Source organism: Bombus pascuorum, chromosome 5 (assembly GCF_905332965.1).
Source record: "Bombus pascuorum chromosome 5, iyBomPasc1.1, whole genome shotgun sequence".
Lineage (NCBI taxonomy): Eukaryota > Metazoa > Arthropoda > Insecta > Hymenoptera > Apidae > Bombus > Bombus pascuorum.
In genome coordinates this window covers 8,365,502-8,385,174 of record NC_083492.1, presented here as the reverse complement: position 1 = coordinate 8,385,174, position 19,673 = coordinate 8,365,502, and the positions used below count along the sequence as shown (strand labels likewise).

Genomic DNA, 19,673 nt, shown 5'->3' with positions numbered 1-19,673 from the left:
TCTTCTGTGATTTGATTTGAAAGTGCCAGTGCATATATAAGTACGCTATATGTAACTTTCCACAAATACACTTCCCGCAACAATACTTTATTAAACAATTTTATTTTTTATTATTTTATTGTATATTTTAGTTACTTCAAAATATTTAAAAAAGTAACAATAATAGCATAAGTAGCATAAATAGTATGTAGTAGAAAATCTTATCATATTAATTTGCAACTTATTAGTTTTATATTACAAATATGGAAACTACAGAAGAATTTCCTTTTCCTTTCACTCCGTATCCAATACAAACTCACTTTATGAAAGAATTATATAAATGTTTGGAAAATTCTAAGTTAGGAGTCTTTGAAAGTCCAACTGGTACTGGTAAATCCATGTCAATTATTTGTGGTGCTTTAAAATGGTTACTTGATTATGAAAAAGTGCAAAAAGATGAACTGACAAGTGCAATTTCTGAACTTGATGAACAAATTAAACAATATATTAACTCCACTGATAATTGGTTTTCCGTACAAACTCAACAAATAGAATTAAACCGCAAAAGGCAAGCATTACAAACAAAATTAAACAATATTGTTCAGTATGAGCAAAAAAAGAATAGTCTGAAAGAAAGAACTAAAAGTACAAATAGTAAGAAAAAGGATTCATCTACTAAATTTGCAACAAGTTTTGCAAAGGACAGAAGTGAAATAGACAAAAATGCAGTTGATACAAATAACGAAAAGGGAAGTATTGAGGAAGAATTACTTTTAGAAGATGCTGAACATTCAGAAAGTTCTGAAGATGAAGACAAAGAAGAAATTTATGAAAATATAAAAATTTTCTTTTGCTCTAGGACCCATTCTCAACTATCTCAATTTATAGGAGAACTCAGAAAGAGTCCTTATTCAGAAAATGTATCTGTAATAACATTAACATCTAGGTGGTTTTTAAGTATTATGTTATGAAAATGAAATAAAATACAAATTAATTCTTTTTTTAATTTTGTTGATAATTTTAGGCAAAATTATTGCATTAATAAAAATGTAAAAAAATTGAAACATTTAAATTTAATAAATGAATGCTGTTTGCAATTACAAAGGAAAAAGACAACTGCTAAGGATGAAAAAGATCTTAAAAGAAAGAAAATAACAAGTAGTTGCCCTTTTGTGCCAGGAAACCAAGATTTATTAATAAGAGAAAGCTTAATGCAGATTCAGGATATTGAAGAAATTGTGCAAAAAGGAGAAAATCTTAAAACTTGTGCATATTATGCATCAAGAAAAGCTGTTTCATATGGTCAATTAATACTAGTCCCATACAATACCATATTGCATAAGAACACTAGAATTAGTTCAGGAATAAATTTAAAAGGAAATATATTAATAATTGATGAAGCACATAATTTACTTGAAGCCATTGAAAATATGCATAGTGTTATAATTACAGGCAAAAATTTATTGCATTGTTATAGTCAACTTTCCCAATATCAAAAAAGGTAACATATTTCATTTTGAGCATTATTATTATTATTGTATTATACATTTTATTAATATACCTGAGAATATAAATAATATTAATTTTAGATTTCAAACTTTATTCTCAGCAAAAAATATTCTAAGCTTAACTCAGTTGAGCTTTTGTTTGAGAAAACTTATAACAGTTTTGGGGGCTACTATAAAATCAAATCCTGATGATGTTATAAATATAGAAGCATCTCCAAAATTATATAAGATAGAAGAATTTGCGATTATGACAAACATTGACACAGTAAATATGTTTGAATTGTTGAAATTCATTAAAAATTCTCGACTGAGTCATAAATTACAAGGTTTCATAGAACAGTATGACACAAATTTAAAAATTCATAATTATAATACAAAGACATGTGGTGTAAAACAGTTTTTAAATTCAATTAAAACAAAAAGCACAGAGTTTGATACAATCACAGACATTCAATTAGATGAAGATCGCTCAAATAATCCAATGATGGCAATTATAAGTTTCTTAGAATGTTTACGAAGCAACTGTAGTGATGGACGCATATTTATTATTCCAGGTCCAACTGTTGGACAAAGTATCATAAAATTCCTTTTATTAAATCCAGCAGCGCACTTCCATGATATTAGTATGCAGATTAATTTAATTTAATTTATTTTATTTTCATATTTCATATTAATTTAGTATTTCATATTACATTGTTCTTATCATTATTTTACATAATTTTTGTTTATATGTATAATTATTAACAGTTCGAGATGCTAGAGCTGTAATATTAGCTGGGGGGACAATGGCACCAATGAATGAATTTACAGATCAGTTATTCATAGCAGCAGGTGCTTCATCTGAAAGAATTGTCACATATTCATGTGACCACATAATTCCTGAAGAAAACATAGTATGTAGCATAACAACTCATGGCCCAACTGGTATTGAATTTGAATTTAATTTTCAAAATCGAGAAAATACAAAATTGGTAAATATGATATTTAATAATAATTAAATCATAATATAAATAATTCCAATGATTAAAATAAATGATAGAAAATATGATAAATTTCACAATAAAAATATTTCAGTTAGATGAATTAGGGAGAGCATTATTAAATTTATGTAATATCATACCAGCTGGTATTATAGTATTTTTACCATCCTATAATTTTGAAGAATTAATATATAAACATTTAGAAAATTCTGGTATTATTAAGAAACTGTTTTTAAAGAAACATATTCTTCGAGAACCTAAATCAGCTTCTCAGGTACTAATAACATAATTTTTTTACAAATTTTGTTGTAAAATTTTTATACAAATATAAAATAAATTATACATTATAGGTACATGAAATTTTAAAAGAATATGCACTTCACATAAAAAATCCAAGAAATTCACAGAATGGGTCATTATTGTTTAGTGTGGTGGGAGGAAAATTAAGCGAAGGATTAAATTTTTCTGATGATTTGGGAAGATGTGTTATAGTTGTGGGAATGCCTTATCCTAATATTCAATCATTGGAATTACAAGAAAAGATGAAATATTTAAATGAAAATATTGTATGTATTTATTTTGTCTCGTTATTATGGCAAGAAAAACCACTTAGTGTCATATAATTTATATGTATATACATCAGTTTATTTTTTGTTTATTAGAAATCAGATGCTGGTCAAAATTTCTATGAAAATTCATGCATGAAAGCAGTAAACCAATGTATTGGACGAGCTATTCGACACATTAATGATTATTCAACAGTAATATTATTAGATAAACGCTATAGTTATAAAATAAAAGCACTCCCACAGTGGATTCAACGTACATTAATCATTCATAAAAGTTTTGGTAACACAATTGGTGCTATATCTAAATTTTTCAATAAAAAAAAAATTGAATCCAATAAAAAAATAACATAAATAGAAGAAAAGATATCTAAACATTATTATATGTATTATTAATTATTTACTGTTACTATTGCATTTATTAAAAGTAAGTTTTGTTAACATAGATATAAAATTCTACATATATTTCCTACATATAATTTGCAAGATGCACTTCAAACTTATATGTCAGATCATGATAATAAACTTGACCAGGATATAATATAGAACATGGGAAATGTGACTGAAAACAATTCATCTATTATGTCAACCTTTATAACTTTACTAAAAAAGCCAATTTATATGTACATAAGAAATACTTACATAATATATTGCATTAGGATAATTTTGTGGTTGAATACTAAAAGCACAATATTTTTTATAATGAGCTCCATGTTTTCCTAAGATAAATTCTATCTTTTTAGGTACAGTCGTTACTTTTTTATAATGTTTTTCAACTTTTATTTCTTCTTCCTCATCTTCATGATCATTTTTATAAACCTCACCAATTTCTTCTGCTTCTTCAATGTCCTATAGTCAAATCAAATTTATGATATACAAGTTATTACTTAGATAAATAACATGTTGTTGATAATTAAAATATTGATTTACTTCTAATAAATCATAACTAGATAAAAATTCTGGAATAGTATAAGGTGGCAAACGGCCTCCAGTGTAGAACTGTACCCCACATTGGTCTGAATAAATTTCTAAAGCACTAAACACCAATATACTTAAAACAATTGTATTATTCAATAAACAACTAATATATCTGATTTATATATACCGTCCACTTTTTACATGCCATACTTTGGCAACAAATGAACTACCAGATTGTTCACCTTTTGTAACACATAAATTATGATCGAAACCTTCTCCAGGTGGAACCTAGCAATAATTAAAGGAAAGAGCTCAATATCTTTAAAATATGCAGTTATTTTATACCTTTTCCATGTATTCTCCTAAAATTCGAGGTATTCGAAAGTCCATCACTGTTCCACCTACACTACGTACAGCACCTGTTGGAACTGGATCTGTGTAATCCGCAAATGTCCAACGATCACAATTGAATAGTACTTTATGTTTTCGTAACTCAGATTCTCCAGAATCCTATTACATTTTACACATTTAACTAAATGTATATTTAAAAATATATTACTTACATGTCCAGCTAAATTAAACATAGAACCATGTGATAAATTCACTATTGTTGGTTTTGAAGTTGTTGCTCTCATACATATATCAAGCTTATTTTCTGGAGTTAACTTAAACTTTATTGTAGTTAACACTGCACCTGGATACCCTTCTTCACCATCTTGACTTAAGTAACTCATAATAACTGAACATCCAGCAATATATGAATCCCAAACTTTACGTCCAAATCCATTTGTCTAGTGAGAGCATTGATTATTATTTATATAATATAATATTGTTTATTATTTATATGATGTAACTAATCAATTTACTCCTCCATGTAAATGATGTTTTCCATTAAAATCATTTTTTGTTAATTCATAATCTCTACCTCTAATAGTAATATGTCCATTTTTAATACGGTTTGCACATCTGCCTAATATACAACCAATAAATGGGTTTGTTATAGGATTTGAGTATCCTGTAATAGTTGCATTTTAATAATGACTATTAGCTTCATTATTATAATGTTAAGAAATTAATACTCTAAAATTATACCTTTTACATCGTCAAAACCAAGGACAACATCAGCAGAATGTCCATATTTATCTGGACATTTTAGAGATATAATTGTAGCTCCCCAAGTAATGACAACAACTTCCATTCGATTAGTATTTATCATAGTGTATGATTTTATAGTCTTTGGTATGGGATCATTAAAAATTTGATCTTGATTATCTGATTACAAAAATCTATTGTTACTTTAAATATTATAAGTAAATTACATTAATTTTACATAACAAACTAAAGAGAGAAAGAAAGATCATATCAACCACAGCTTACCAACCCAGACTTCTCCAAATATTCCTTCTGTAATTGTTATATTTTTACAATTACATCCATGAAAATCCATATTTAATAGCATAATTATGATTGCGGCAATACCTTATTCAATAATTATTTAATATAACAAAATGATATTAAAATTTACAATAAAACAATAATTTTCACCTTTTAAATATAAAAAATAAAAAATATTTTACTATATTCTTTTTTTGTTTAGACAATAGAAAATCATTTGCTGATTTTCAAATATACAAAAACAGTTTTTACTATAAAAATACAGTAATACAAGGAATTTTATTTTATTTTAAATGATTTATTATTAATAATAATAAGGCATCACCTACAATTTGTGATGCTTTAATGTTACAATAATTATAGTACTTAATGTAATATATATACTCCGGTTACTATTTATAATTTATATAATCAATATTTATAGAATAATGTACAATGCTTGGAAAAATACATGAATTTTTAGTGCAAATCAGACACCGCATCAATACATTTCCCATTCAATTTTCGTATGCTTTATTACATTTAAATTTGTTGAGTAAAAAATCGAAGACAATATATCTTATTGCATTTCTTCAACGAAATCACATTTTTTTTGTTTTGTAATTTTGTATAATAAATCGGATAGATGTTTCTTTTTCTCATATATCATTCTGATTTTTAGAGTTTCTCATAAATATTAGTGATCATGCAGTGCCCAATATCTTTGTTTGGCAAACTATTTTTATCGCAGAAAATTCTTTGAAATTCCTACCATCTTCGTACAATTGTTATTAGAGTTATATTACATAAAAGATTCGTTTCTCAAGCTTTGGGTTCTGCATTACATTACTTTTTAAGGCGCACACCAAAGCAGTCATTTGTTACTTAAATACACGTGGAACACATTGCACTTAGCTTATTAGTATATTCTTACAACTACATAGTAATTTAAAATTTAAATAAATCGTCAGTAATTACGGATTTACGAGTTGCAGTACATTCTACGTTCTCTAAGTCTATATATTACAAAAAATACTGACAAAAAATTAATTTCACACATGAATATCGAATAATTAAAAATTGTGATAAAATTGTGACAAACTCCACAATATTAGTTATCTTCAAATATAATTGAGGATAATAAAATTGCTTAATATATTTTGCAACAAATAAACATACAAATAATGGAGAAAATACCACAGCAAACACTTCGTGTACATTAAAAGCACACTCATCTCATAATTATCATCTTGGTCATAGGTGTTATTGTACAAATTACTATTTATAAGTAGCATGCAGTTTTAGTGTAACTTCAACAAGAAAATATTTACAATTTAAGTTTATATTGAAAGAAACATGTTTAGAATAACAATATTTGGTCATACTAAATTGTTTAAGTAAAGAAATGATTCGATTTATTAAAAATAATCATCTTATCTGTATAAATTAAATTTTTTAACATATCAATTAGGGAATATATTTACTGGCAATATATATATATGGAGTTATATTTTTTTATAGTTATTCTGAATGTTTCTTCATACATGTTGTCTAATTAACAAAACATATATATATATATGTTCTTTAATGAAATATAAAACTGGATTTATTTTATTTTAAGCTAAAGAAGTTATGATATATAAAAAATAAATATAGCTTAGACTAGCACTGTTGGCAATCATATGCCATTACACAACTGATAATTGATAGCTGCCTAATATTACATTCGGTATAAGTAAGTTATGGTTACTATAAACAAGTATTGATATTAGCATTCTAAGATTTCATTAAATATTTTTCAATTACCTTGGAAGCATTTTCAACTTTTTTGTCTCTCTTAACATATTAAGTACATGATACTAGCACCGCAGAATATCTTTGTACAACATAGAAAGGCATATCCATGAAATATTTATTCTATAGATCTCTAATAACATCATAAATATTTCAGTCAACCGATTAATTACTTTTAATTATATGCAAGATTTCACAAGTTGAACTTTGAAAAAGTATAAGTGTGATTCAGATGAAATATTTAATATTATATGCATTTAATAAATTTGTATATGTATAAATGCCAATTTAATGCATCCAATATTTCTATTTCAAAAACATTTAAATATATCTTCAATACTCGGTTGGTTTTATCTTGAAAAGAATTTTTTAATGAAGCAGTACAAAAACTTTTAAGTGGATAAAAGAAATTATTTATACAAAAAAATGAATTAAAAGATAAAAATGACCAGGATATACTTCTTCAAAGTTTATCCTTTTCTCTTTCTTTAATTCTATATTTTATATATATTGAGACATATCCTACAATACTGATTATTACTCAGGAAATCATTATAAAAACATATAAGTTTTGAAATAAAGATTTGTTTTTTTTTCTCATATTTAATATTTCATATGAGGTCAAAGAAAAAAAAAAGAATTATTTTGATTCACCATAAAATAGCGTAGAACATACGCAACATGTAAATAAGTTTTGATTAGCTTTTGTAAGTTTAATCTAACTCATATGTTAGTTGTTATTTAGTACAGAATCAATAAATTAAACACATACACACATGAAAATCAAGATTAGTTCAGTTTGTTTTAGCAATTATAAAAATGCAAAATATAAACCATCATAGAGGGTTTCATAAGTTAATTTCCTTTCTATTTTCTATCCAAGTGATTGAAAAAAGATAGGAAATAAATTTGCATAACTCTCAGTATTCTGATCATGTATTAGCATTTTAAGTAAATACAAAATAATTTCTAGGGCACTCATACACATACTTTATACAATGAAACCAATATAAAGGAATGTATTGATCATTATTACATTGTTAAACAAACAATAACTGTCCAATATATGTATACTTGTATATACAATAGTGATTATGTATATGGAGTGTCCTTGTTCTAAACTTTTTGAAAGTATATCACATAGTAGATGGCTATATAAATGAACTAAGTATGTCAAACATTTTGCTACATGTATGCCAATTGTTTCAATGCATACTGTTTTCATATATAAAAGAAGTATTGTTTTAACTGCACATGACATACTAAATTAAACCTATTATTCTAGTAGCTTACAAATGCATTAAAATTGCTACTGTACAAACTTTTCACACGTGTATCTAGTGCCATGGTACTTGTATAAAGATTAAACATTAATAAAATAATATAAGAGACCTGATAATTTAATATCAAAAGAAAATGTATATCTATCATAATTCTTATGAATTTCTTATGTTTCATACCTATGCATATGCAGGAAAACACTGTGACTTTAGGAAAGGTTACTATTATCTATTGCTCACAATATAAAATTACTCTACAAATATACATACATATATTGTCATAAAGTAATGTTAAAAAAAATCATAAACAATCCTATTAAGTAATCATCAATGTTTTCCTGATTATATGTTTCATTTTGTTATGCAATAATTAGTTTCAACATTTAACTATCTTTTTCAGTCACAAAATTTTGATGGAATGTAAATTATGATTAGCATTAATATTTGTAATAAATATGAGCAGACAGTTGTAGAACTAAAGGAACAACAAAGTCTCATTTCTCTAAGGTGGTATTAGACAAACAAATAAATGTATAGAATTCAATCTTTAATATTCTGAAAAAGGAGCTAATATTTTAAACTGTATAATATAACAAGTATGTATATATGATTTTATATATACGTTTTTTCAGAGTATTTGAATTAAAATATTTATCCTTTTCCAAAGTTTTTCAAGTACTCATGCAAATAATAGAAATATATGATATTTGTATGCTAGATGCTAACAGCAGATGCAGGATGTGCGGAATGTATGAATAAAACATTTATAATACATAAAATATGATTTAAAAACATTGTGTAGTACAGAATGATAAATGCAAAAATTGTGGTCTTGGTAATTATACTATTTCTACAAAACATACATGAGACATATCAGTTCTTTATCAAATTAAAAATAGTCTAATTGAATACAAGAGTCTTTTATAAGAATGTCTCAGTATATGGAATGTTACATTCTTACTGTATTTGATGACCAATACATGATAAAATGTTTTGCAGGAGGCAGTGCTTTGACAACGTGCATCGCTGTATTTTCTAGTTATGATTCGATAAATTTCTGCCGCATCATAAACTGTTTGATTTGTGTGATTGCAATTAAGTGTTACTTTCAAGATTGACAAAACTTTTCGAATCTCTAATTTTTATCATTTTTTTTTTCATTTTAAATAAGCCAATGCTATGACAAAAATTCTCTTTCTAATTCAGAAATACTTGGTTTTCTACTTCTATTCATTCGTCGATTAGCTTGTAAGGGTATGGTAGCATCTTGATTTTGTCCATGTACGGGAATATCAAGTAATGTTTCTCTATGTTCACGCGAAACTCCATCTCGATCAAATGTTACTGGAGAAAATCGAACCCTACTTATGGAGATCTGGCTATCCTTAGCTGAAACATAACTTGAATCCTCAGATGTTAAAGAATCTGGTGGAGTAGGATTTGTTGGAGTACCCGAACCGGAATTATTTTTACTTACGCTTTTATTTGGAGAATTATACGAGTAATTAGATCGTTTTAAACTTGACCGTAATCGACTAACTACCTCTAGATTACTGGGTCTTTCTCCAGAGTTTGAATTCGAATCGTGCGAGTTCTGACGCGTCAGTAATTGAGAACCATATTCATGATTAAGCATACTAGGACTATACGTTCCAACATTTGAGACAATATTTGAAGATCGTTGGTAATAATGTCCAGGTGAATATAAAGAATAATCATCCTCATCTTCTAAACGAAATGTTGGATTAATGTTACTTTGACTCGATGTACTCGCGTTTGAAACATTTGATGAAGTACGATGATGAGTATACGAAGGAAGTCTTGAAACTGGTCGAGCTGGACTATTTATGCTGCTTGGATTATCATAAGCATGTGGAAATTCGGGACACTCAAGCATTCTATCGCTGAAGAAGAAAAAGGTTTAAGTGTAATATTTAAAAATCCATATCTGAAAATAATTACTTACTGATAATCTGTAGGTACAAAATACGTTGGTTCTGGTGATCTGTAATATTCTGGTGGTACAACTGTATATACTGGAGGTCCATAGTCTGGAAAAGGAGCAACATTGCCCATATATATTGCTGGTACTCTTTCCATCCGATCAACTCTTCCTGCATCATGTATGTACACATCTTCATTGCTAGTGCTGCTACTTTTTCTTCTAGGACTTGGTGTTGGTGCATTAGAACTTGTATTGCTTGCATAATGTTGTGGTGAATCAGTGAATCTTAGAGGTTTGTCAGGCATCACACTGGGTGGAAGACCAGGTGCTATAGCACCCATATTACTTAAGAATGGCCTGTATAATAATTGTCTTATTTATAACATGAATATATAAAGAACTTGTTAATATATGTATATATATAAAAACAGAAAATATTATTACAAATTTAATGTTCTAATTTTATACCTGTAATGTCTAGCTGGTCCATGATACGTATTATGAGGATAACCACTACTTGAACTAAATTCATAATCAGGTCCAAGATAACCAGAATTACGATTTGATCCGGTGTCTGCTTGAAACCACCACCGCGGAGGCTCATCTTCACATTCACCAAGCCGTGGATATAATCTTGGATGAATTGGAGATATGTTTGACATTCTTACATCATATCCAGTAGCTACTCCAGCTAACATAGCTGCGATATTGTATAAAACCAGTTCTATTATGCTTAACTTTGGTTTCTTCATTTCCCCATTGTAAAGAGTTGGCATTGGTACAGGCATTGGCATAATGTAAGGTCCAGTTAATCCAGGCTTCAAAGGATAATCTGATGTTATCCAGTCAGTTGAGAGATCAGGTGGTAACGTTGTATAATCTACAAAAACAATCAGATTTCTACAATAATAATGGTGATATTGCTATATATCTATAAAAATATGTGTACGTAGAATTACAAAATATGATTAATGTATTTACTTTCCTTTTTATAATATTAAATTGATTAAGATACTATGTCACTATTATTATTTTTTATTCCTTACCTTTATGTGCAAATTTTACAAGCCTTTTAATATTATACATGTTTATTATATTAAATTTAACATAAACAGTTTAGTATCAAAGTTATAACATGCTTACTTGTTATTGCATTACTTACAATTATTTATATGTATAAGCACAATGTATTACGTGCATTATATTAAAATATTACATGCCACGAACTTTGAACCATTTCTTGTTATCAATAATTTTCAAAAAGCTTGTACATTATCTAAAATACATTCATGTTAAATGCATAAAACCCATATTTTGAAAGTAAACCAAAAATGTTGCAAAATGTTGAAACTTTGAAAGTAAAGCAGAGTGTAAAGAAAGAAGAAGATAAAAACTATTTTTAAGACAATATGTATAAGCACTAATTTTAACTAATCATAAATAAAATTTTCTTTACCCTATATAATTTTCATTTCCTCATTTCAGAATGTTCTTTTCTCTTTTAACATTTATTTATTATAAATTTTGCCTGTGCATTAATAAATAAATAAATAGTCGTACAATACTGCTATAAAAACGTTTTATACATATATTGTACTCAAATCAATATATGATAAGAATATACAAAATTAATGGTGTGCTTATCACAAATAAAATTGGAATTTTAAGACAAGAAAAAGACCAAACCCAAATGGCCTTAACTGTTAGGATCCTACTGGAAGCATGCAAAAGGATTCTTTTACGCTCGATTATATGTAGTTATATAAAAAATTAATTCATATAGAAAAAAATAATATAAAATATTTATTGTTTATTTCATTCTTAGTTAGTAAATTATTTGAAACAAATATGTTAAAAATTGTTGATTTATATAGATAATATTTAAAATATATTGTTTCAATATATAGGCGTAGTAATCAAAATATATATACATATTTGTTTAATATTATAAATATAACCACAAACCGAGCGTAAAAATTCAGAAAACGAAAAAACAAAATTCAATGTGTCCAACTGAAAAGGTTTTATTGAAAAAATTTCTATTTCTAAATACAAGTGTGCGTGTTGCTTCATGTGTTGTATGTAACGTGTGCAAAATTTCAGAATCTAAAAATATCGAAAATCTATGATAATACAAAAATGAAATCGCTGTTAAATTAGGTTGAATAATTAACAAAATCTGAAATTGATTTAGATGCATATAAAGCAATGAAGAAAAGATACAACTCTACTCTCGCAACTAATATATGATATTTTGCATAATAATTTTTTAATTTTGATTCAATTTCTTTCTAATTTGGGGATTGTATAATTATATAAAAACACTCTTTTCCATAAACGCCTCTAATTGAAGGCATCAATTTTAATGTAGAACTTTTTGTTGTAGTGGCAGAAGCACATGATTTCTTTTGACATAGTAAGAGGCTGTTAGCTCTGCTTTGTTAGAATGTTATATACTCCAGATAACATCAGAAAAGAACCAACACCAGAAAGACTGCATTTACACTTTATATACTCATTAAATTACAGTTCAAAATATGAAGTTTTTATCAGTTTAAATTAGGATAAATAGTTTTTAGATTATTGCAGGGTATTGACTACCCTTTATTAAAATATCCTAAAATGACATATCTATTATGTAATTTGATAGACATCAATTAAAATTAATTAACAAGACTATCAATTTATGCAGATAAAACGAATTTCAATTCTTCATCTGATTCCTGGTAAAATTAAAAATTATTTCTTATAAGATACATAGCAATAATATGTACCATTCCAAAAATTCAACAGAATAAAATAATCTTAAACATATTATCAACATAAAAAAGGAAAACAGAGTTTATCATTAAATGTATGCAACTGTACATGTATCACTAAAAATATATCTATATATTAAAGATATCCTTTTTAGATAATCAGCAAATAAAAAATTTAACTGAACTGCATATTCATGCATTCTAATAAAAATAGTTCTAAGCACAATCTACTTAAATATAATTTAGCAAAAGGAAAATAAAGAAGGAAAATATAAACATATAAAGGCACTATCCATCTGAGATCTTTACTTTTGTAATAATGTAAAAGGAAAAAATAAAAATATCATTGACCAATGATATAGAAGAAAAACAATCAGGTCTCTTATAAAATGTGAAACAATTGCACAGCAATATAAAGAGACTTACGAGTGGGATAGATGTTTTCCTCAGAAAGGCCTGCAGTAAAGAAAATATAGGACTGTTACTAAAACATATAAAACAAAAAGAAGACATTTTCGTGAAACGCGTCTACGAGTGATATGCACATCTTTATCTTTGTGAAATGCAATGTTACTTATCATTCTTCTTTAAAAATTTCTCTGCAATCGAAGTCTTAGGTGAGTTGTAAATAATTGTATTCACATCTTCTGAACTTCTATGGGAAGGAGCATTTCTTAAGGATTCGATTAAATTCTTTTTCCCTTCATAATTGATTTGGGAATTCTGACATTCACAATCCTGTATATAACCAGATGCATGTATAACTGAATTTATAGCATCAACATGATCTTCACAACTACGCAAGTATTCGTTACTCTTTGATTTTTTACTTAAAGAGGAATTCAATTTGAAACTTTGATCTACTTGCGGAGCGCGTTGTTTGAAACACGCATCTGATATACCACTAACATAGTCAAAAGAGGTAGGGGATTTTTTGCATTTATTATCTGAGAATAAACCTAAAGAATTTTTCGAAATGGAACTATCATTTGAATGTTCCGAATCAAAATTACAAAGTTCTGATTCGAAACTCTCGAAATCTATTCCTTCGCGTGAATTAGCAGTTAAGAATTTAGGTATTGCACTACTTTGATCGGAATCACGTCGATTAAATTGTGGTATAGATATCGTATTGTCTAGAGCACTATATTCTACTTTAACAACAGCAGTTTTATCATCTAAAGCATCCCGACTTCCCCAAGCCTTCATCTTATTGAAGACTCTTAGTGGACTCTTAGAAATTCTGGATTTATGGTGAAACTTTTTACCTATTGAATTTTCAGGGCTTGACTCTAAACCATCTGTATCATTAATTTTAATGGTAACAGAATTTTTTCGTTCCGTACTATGCGGAGAATTTAAAGAGCTTTTCCTTGATCCAGAGGGGGAACGAAAGAAATCAGCAAAAGCGGCTAATCGTGATTCTGAGCTATCTCTGCGCTTTGATTCTTTCGATTTACTTCTCTCGCGTTTCTTCTTTTTTACACGTTTCGCAGTACCAACCAAACTAGACGCTACGCTTTGTACAAAATTTGAAGAATACGACTGTTCCCAGTCACCAATCACATGTTTTTGACTCCTAGGAGGTGAAGCTTTTAAATTATTTCCAACTGTAGATTTTGTGTAATTGTCCATGACTGAATGATCATCCGAGAAATGAGTTTTAAGATTATCTGCCGATTTGTTATGTAAGACCACAGACTCATAAATATCGTTGTCCACAATAACTGAGTCTTCGCCTATATTGCAAGGTGAACAGCTTGAGCTTTGCACAATGTTGTTAGAATTTTCTGGAATGTTGTTATAGCTAATCCTAGTGTGACAGTTAAATCCTGGTTGACTGTCTATCAAATTATTTGCTGAGGAGTACAACTTTCTGGAGGAGGGGTTACCTATTTCTTGAAGAAGCGGGGAACGATGTGCCAACAGGGCGGTACGCAGGGGTGTCTTTTCAAGATCTGGAGCAGAGCGAGACCACCGTTTGCCACCTGGAGATGCAGGATTTGGTGGTTGCGTGATAATAGCCCCACGTTCGCGTTGGTGGAGTGTTGATGGTCCCCAAGTCTTACCCTTTACTCCATCTGCTGGTACTAAAGGAGGAAGACAAAAAACAAAACGCTACTCACTACAGTACTAAGTTTCCCTCCTACCCTAGACTCTGTTAAACTTTATGCGCGCTTCAAAAAGATAAAGGTGTTTCATGAGGACTATTAGTAATATTCATTATTAAAAAGTTCTTTTATCTAAAAGTTATAAAAAATATTTCAATATCATAAAATGTTCTGCATTTGGTTTTCTACATTAAATGATTACAATCATATAATTCTTCTAATCTTGAAATTATCATTCTTTTCTACATTCTTACAAAAGAGTAAAAAAGAAAAAGGAAACGAAAAACACAACATAGATTATATGCATATATATGTAATTTTTCAAAAATATATCAAAATATATCCAATTATTCACACCATGCTAATAAAAATCGATGTTAAATTAATACAATGTGACTACAAAGCACAAACAGTGTAATTTAAATTTCTTGAAAATACTAAAAAAATATCTTAGAGCAAAATCATTCATTATTCATCGAAATTATGAACTACTAAAAATCTTGGAAACAAAGTACTCACATGCAATTGCACGAAGTCGTGGAATACTAGGCGAACCTGGTGGACTATTAGGTCTCGATGGATTTCGTACTTTTCCTCGATCTAACGCTGTATGTTGAACAGTTATTGTATGACGAAAATCTATAGGGATAAAAACATATGGTGGTTATTTAACTTTATAATTAGAGCATTTAAAATTTTATGCAAAATTGTTAAGATAAATTATAACACAGTATACTTGCCAGAAGGAGCGCTTATATTGCTTCCTGGCTCCTTTTTATTCAGTTTTAACCTCGATTTCTTAAATTTCCCGCGTCTTTTGTTTGGTGTAGGAGTATTTTGTTGCTGAATTATCATTACAGTAAGTTCACGTTCTAATAAATCTATTTCTCGGGCAGCTAATTCTTGTTCCCGTTGCCTTAAGTTTTCTTCATGTTGTCGTTGTTGCACTTGTGCTTTTGTTAATTCTTCTTCTCTGCAGCGCAGTTCCTAATAAACAAACATATAAAAAGGGTTATAATAATGTGTTTGATAAACAAATGCGTTTTCGCAAACAAAAAATTTGTGTAGTGATAATATAGTATAGATAGGTATATATATTTGTTATAAACCAATATAATTATTAACGTCAATAACTGTAGTTACACATTATCTTACCTCTTCTAATGAACGGCATGCCTTTGCATAAGCATATAAAAGAAGGATTATAAACATTATTTATTCTGATATAAATGATGTGTATGCTAATTACAGTAACGAAAAAATTTTATTTTTGTAGAAGTCCTTTTTTGCAAGGCAAAGAAATTTCGAATTTATACCTTTTCCTTCATGCGCAATCCATGAAGAACTTGTTCAATCTCAAGCCTCCAGTCTTCTTGCATTGTGTGAAATGACTCATGTGGTGTAGCTGCAAATGCACTACGCACTTCATCTAATGCTACTAAAATTTCAGCAAATCCTGGTCTTGAATGACTGTCAGATGCCCAACAAGCTAAATGGTAAGGCATTTTTTATTTTAAAGGTTATACAAATTAAAATAGTTCATGATTATATAAATGATTATATAATTACGTACCTTCCATTAAAAACCTCCAAGGTTGAGGACAAGTTGATGGAATAGGCAATGTGAGTTTATTTACTGCAACGCCATATGCTACTGCCAAAGCATCTATTCCTTTATAAGGTGTTTCACCAGTTAGAAGTTCCCATAGAAGCACGCCATAACTGTAGATGTATTCATGTGTTAAAAAGAAAAGATATTTTACTATTTATGTAGATACATTTATTGCAATTAAAGTGATATAGGAGGTACATAAAACTGACCTCCAAACATCACTGGCTTTACTGAAAGTACTCTTTTTAATAACCTCTGGTGCCATCCAAGCATATGTGCCGGCTGCTGACATGCGAGTTGTTTTGTAAACTTCCCTTGCTAATCCAAAGTCAGTTATTTTTAAAGTTTTATATTGTAGATCATCATTTTCTATAGGCTCGCTCAATAATACTGTTATAAAAAAAAATAATATGTATTACTCTAACATGTCTCATATAAAAATATATATATTCAAATAATGATATCTATATTCAATTAATGATGAAGTAATGATATTTTATTTATAATTAATATGTTAATTGTCTTACCATTAGAACTTTTTAGGTCCCTATGAATAAGACTTATAGGTGCTTTATTATGAAGGTAATCCATGCCACGAGCAATTTGTATTGCCCAATCAACAAGTACGTCAGGCCTGATTTTTCTACCACTAAGAACCCTGTTCAGACTACCACCTCGTGCATATTCCATTACGAGACACATATTTGGCATTTTTAAACAAACTCCTTCTAATTGCACAATATTTTCATGTTTCAATAACCAAAATAATTTAGCTTCTTGTCGAACATTTTCTAATGTAACACTTGGTTCTTCATCTGGATCTTGACGGGCTGCTTTAACAGCCACTTCATGTTTCTGCCAAAATCCTCTAAAATGTTATAAATTATTATAAATATTGTTCTAAAGAACTATTAACAGATTTAACTATAATATTTTATAGTATTTTATATACCTATAAACCTTTCCGAATCCACCAACACCTATCACTTCTTCTAATTGTAATTCTTCAAAGTCAATTTCAACCGGTTGAACTTTATCAATCACCGATGAAACTCGATCAATACTTTCTGCTTCTGCAACAAAATTGGCTGGAAAAATACCAACCTTTCCATGGATTTTTCCAGTCCACCATCCTTCATCACCTGAGATTTTTGAATCCTTAGATAAGACCTAGCATATAAAATAAAATGTATATATGCATCCTAATCAAAGATATTTAATTTTACAGATATTTATAATAAACATTTTACCTCAACTGTTTCACCTCTTTGTAAAGATAATTCATCTTCGCCTTGGGCAACATAATCAAATAATGCTGTGAAAATTGTCGAACTATTGTCTTGCCTCGACTGGGAAGAGGAATGTGTACCATGAGATGGACTAGTCTGTTGAGAAACAGTTCTTGCTGTACCACCACTATGTGTATCAGAAACACTGCTATCAGACATATTGTTGCTAGATGTACGCCCATATAAATATCCGTAACTAAAATGCACAAAATTTAAATAACATATATTTTATTTCACTATCATAAGTGTATAAAACATTACACATTTGTGGGCCTATAATAATAACACACTTCATACCTTGTGGAATGATTATTTGTTCTACTATTATGTTGGTATCGTGGAGATGAGTTGGCTGTGTTAGGACTATGAGAATTAGAGGATCCATTCTCTGGATGAAGTAAAAATCGCTCGCTCCGATGACGAGCATCTGGTTGTCCGTGGTCCATCAAGGTAGACAAGCCTCTTGCCGATAGCCCGGCTGGCGGCATATGGCCTCACACTCTTCTTAGTCTTCCACTTTTTGGAAATTATACCTTCTTGTTTTGCAACCTTAGCGTAATATTCTATTAATAGAATCACAAATAACATAGAACACTTTAAATGTATTGTTAGTTTGTCTCAAATAAACTAAACAAACATATATAAGAAGTGGTGAAAGTTTAATATACACCTTGCATTATTTTTTCAACACTGTACACATCCTTACACAATTCATGTTCATTTAACACACATTTCTTCTTCAATCATAATCAATACACGAATGTAAACCAATTATGAAATATTTTGACAATAATTTAATTTTACGCACAAATTTTACAAGAAAAACAAGATGAGAAGAGGTGATCACTAACACCCCTGGCATAAAAACACTTTAACGGTGACCGGCATTTTGATTTGTGAGTCCGGCAATAAAGCGACGAAGATCTTGTGATTTTTCGTCGACCATACTCCTATGTAGAGTAGTGGAGAAAAAATTTTAGGAGAGTAGAAAAAAGCTCGATATGCCATAAAACCACTTTGGAGTCTCGCGTCGGGGTGTGTATACCCACAAGCCACTATTGGTAAGGCCGATTCTTTTCATTGAATCGGCACTAGGAATAATGTACGAGAGACATGCAGGGTTGAAAGCGACGTGTTCGCCTCCCCGAGGACACGACGCTTTGCGTCAGCCCGCAAAACGCACGATGATTCCACATTTAATGATAGAAAACGAACCAGCACTCATAGCAATAACCTAACGGACGCCATGTTTCGTTTTGACGGCCCCACCGTTGACGTGATATATTGGACCAAGATTCATAGAAAGGATGTTCGAAAAGTTGCTTATGATATTTGAATTGTATAAGGTTTATCCGCAACATGATGATCGCGAATTAGTCCAACAAGAAACTATATTTACCACGGACAATTAATCAATTAAAGTATATATTTTAACGAATATTAGAAATATTTGAACAGTACTAGATGAGTTTCACTTGTATTATTGCCAATTATAATAAGCGTCAATAAACGACTCGTGTAAAGTAATTTTGCAAAACATCATAGAAGCTTGATCATA

At 29.0% G+C, this 19,673-nt stretch overlaps 2 protein-coding genes and 1 pseudogene across 9 annotated transcripts; 1 reads left to right on the top strand and 2 right to left on the bottom strand.

Annotated features, from left to right (window-relative positions):
- The first annotated feature begins 2 nt into the window (after positions 1 to 2).
- On the top strand, positions 3 to 8,886 carry LOC132907115 (ATP-dependent DNA helicase DDX11). 3 transcript variants are annotated; one of them, XR_009658118.1, is made up of 7 exons: positions 3 to 925; positions 1,004 to 1,480; positions 1,569 to 2,110; positions 2,235 to 2,458; positions 2,562 to 2,741; positions 2,895 to 3,033; positions 3,130 to 3,283. XR_009658118.1 is itself a non-coding variant. In XM_060959883.1 (7 exons), exons 1-7 carry the CDS (start codon positions 243 to 245, stop codon positions 8,821 to 8,823), a joined length of 2,346 nt encoding a protein of 781 aa, XP_060815866.1. In that variant the 5' UTR covers positions 3 to 242; the 3' UTR covers positions 8,824 to 8,886. The 3 variants fall into 3 exon arrangements, 2 of the variants coding, with proteins under 2 accessions (XP_060815866.1, XP_060815865.1); XM_060959883.1 differs by lacking the exon at positions 3,130 to 3,283 and adding an exon at positions 8,800 to 8,886 and having other exon boundaries at positions 2,818 to 3,033; XM_060959882.1 differs by having other exon boundaries at positions 2,818 to 3,033; positions 3,130 to 4,278.
- LOC132907120 (galactose mutarotase-like) lies at positions 3,503 to 8,810 on the bottom strand (annotated as a pseudogene).
- Positions 8,887 to 9,537: 651 nt separating the features above from the next.
- Positions 9,538 to 19,537, bottom strand: LOC132907114 (mitogen-activated protein kinase kinase kinase 10-like). Of its 6 annotated transcripts, none has more exons than XM_060959876.1 (16): positions 18,786 to 19,531; positions 18,413 to 18,709; positions 18,077 to 18,311; positions 17,779 to 17,996; positions 17,354 to 17,694; positions 17,036 to 17,216; positions 16,788 to 16,936; positions 16,531 to 16,703; positions 16,370 to 16,390; positions 15,955 to 16,201; positions 15,734 to 15,853; positions 14,996 to 15,193; positions 13,530 to 13,559; positions 10,813 to 11,224; positions 10,366 to 10,701; positions 9,538 to 10,303 (listed from the first exon to the last, which is right to left on the bottom strand). In XM_060959876.1, exons 2-16 carry the CDS (start codon positions 18,601 to 18,603, stop codon positions 9,577 to 9,579), a joined length of 3,579 nt encoding a protein of 1,192 aa, XP_060815859.1. In that variant the 5' UTR covers positions 18,604 to 18,709; positions 18,786 to 19,531; the 3' UTR covers positions 9,538 to 9,576. The 6 variants fall into 6 exon arrangements, with proteins under 6 accessions (XP_060815859.1, XP_060815860.1, XP_060815861.1 ...); XM_060959877.1 differs by having other exon boundaries at positions 18,413 to 18,678; XM_060959878.1 differs by having other exon boundaries at positions 18,413 to 18,664.
- Between the last annotated feature and the right edge of the window lie 136 nt (positions 19,538 to 19,673).

Bases quoted from the DNA above. Each gene is read 5' to 3' on its own strand.
- LOC132907115 (XM_060959882.1), top strand. From the start codon at position 243: ATGGAAACTACAGAAGAATTTCCTTTTCCTTTCACTCCGTATCCAATA. The intron at 1,481-1,568 runs GTAACATATTTC...TATTAATTTTAG, and splicing joins CTTTCCCAATATCAAAAAAG to ATTTCAAACTTTATTCTCAG. The intron at 2,111-2,234 runs GTATGCAGATTA...AATTATTAACAG, and splicing joins AGCGCACTTCCATGATATTA to TTCGAGATGCTAGAGCTGTA.
- LOC132907114 (XM_060959876.1), bottom strand. From the start codon at position 18,603: ATGCCGCCAGCCGGGCTATCGGCAAGAGGCTTGTCTACCTTGATGGAC. The intron at 16,937-17,035 runs GTCAGTTTTATG...ATACATCTACAG, and splicing joins AAAGCCAGTGATGTTTGGAG to TTATGGCGTGCTTCTATGGG. The intron at 11,225-13,529 runs GTAAGTCTCTTT...TTGTTTTTGTAG, and splicing joins GGAAAACATCTATCCCACTC to ATTATACAACGTTACCACCT.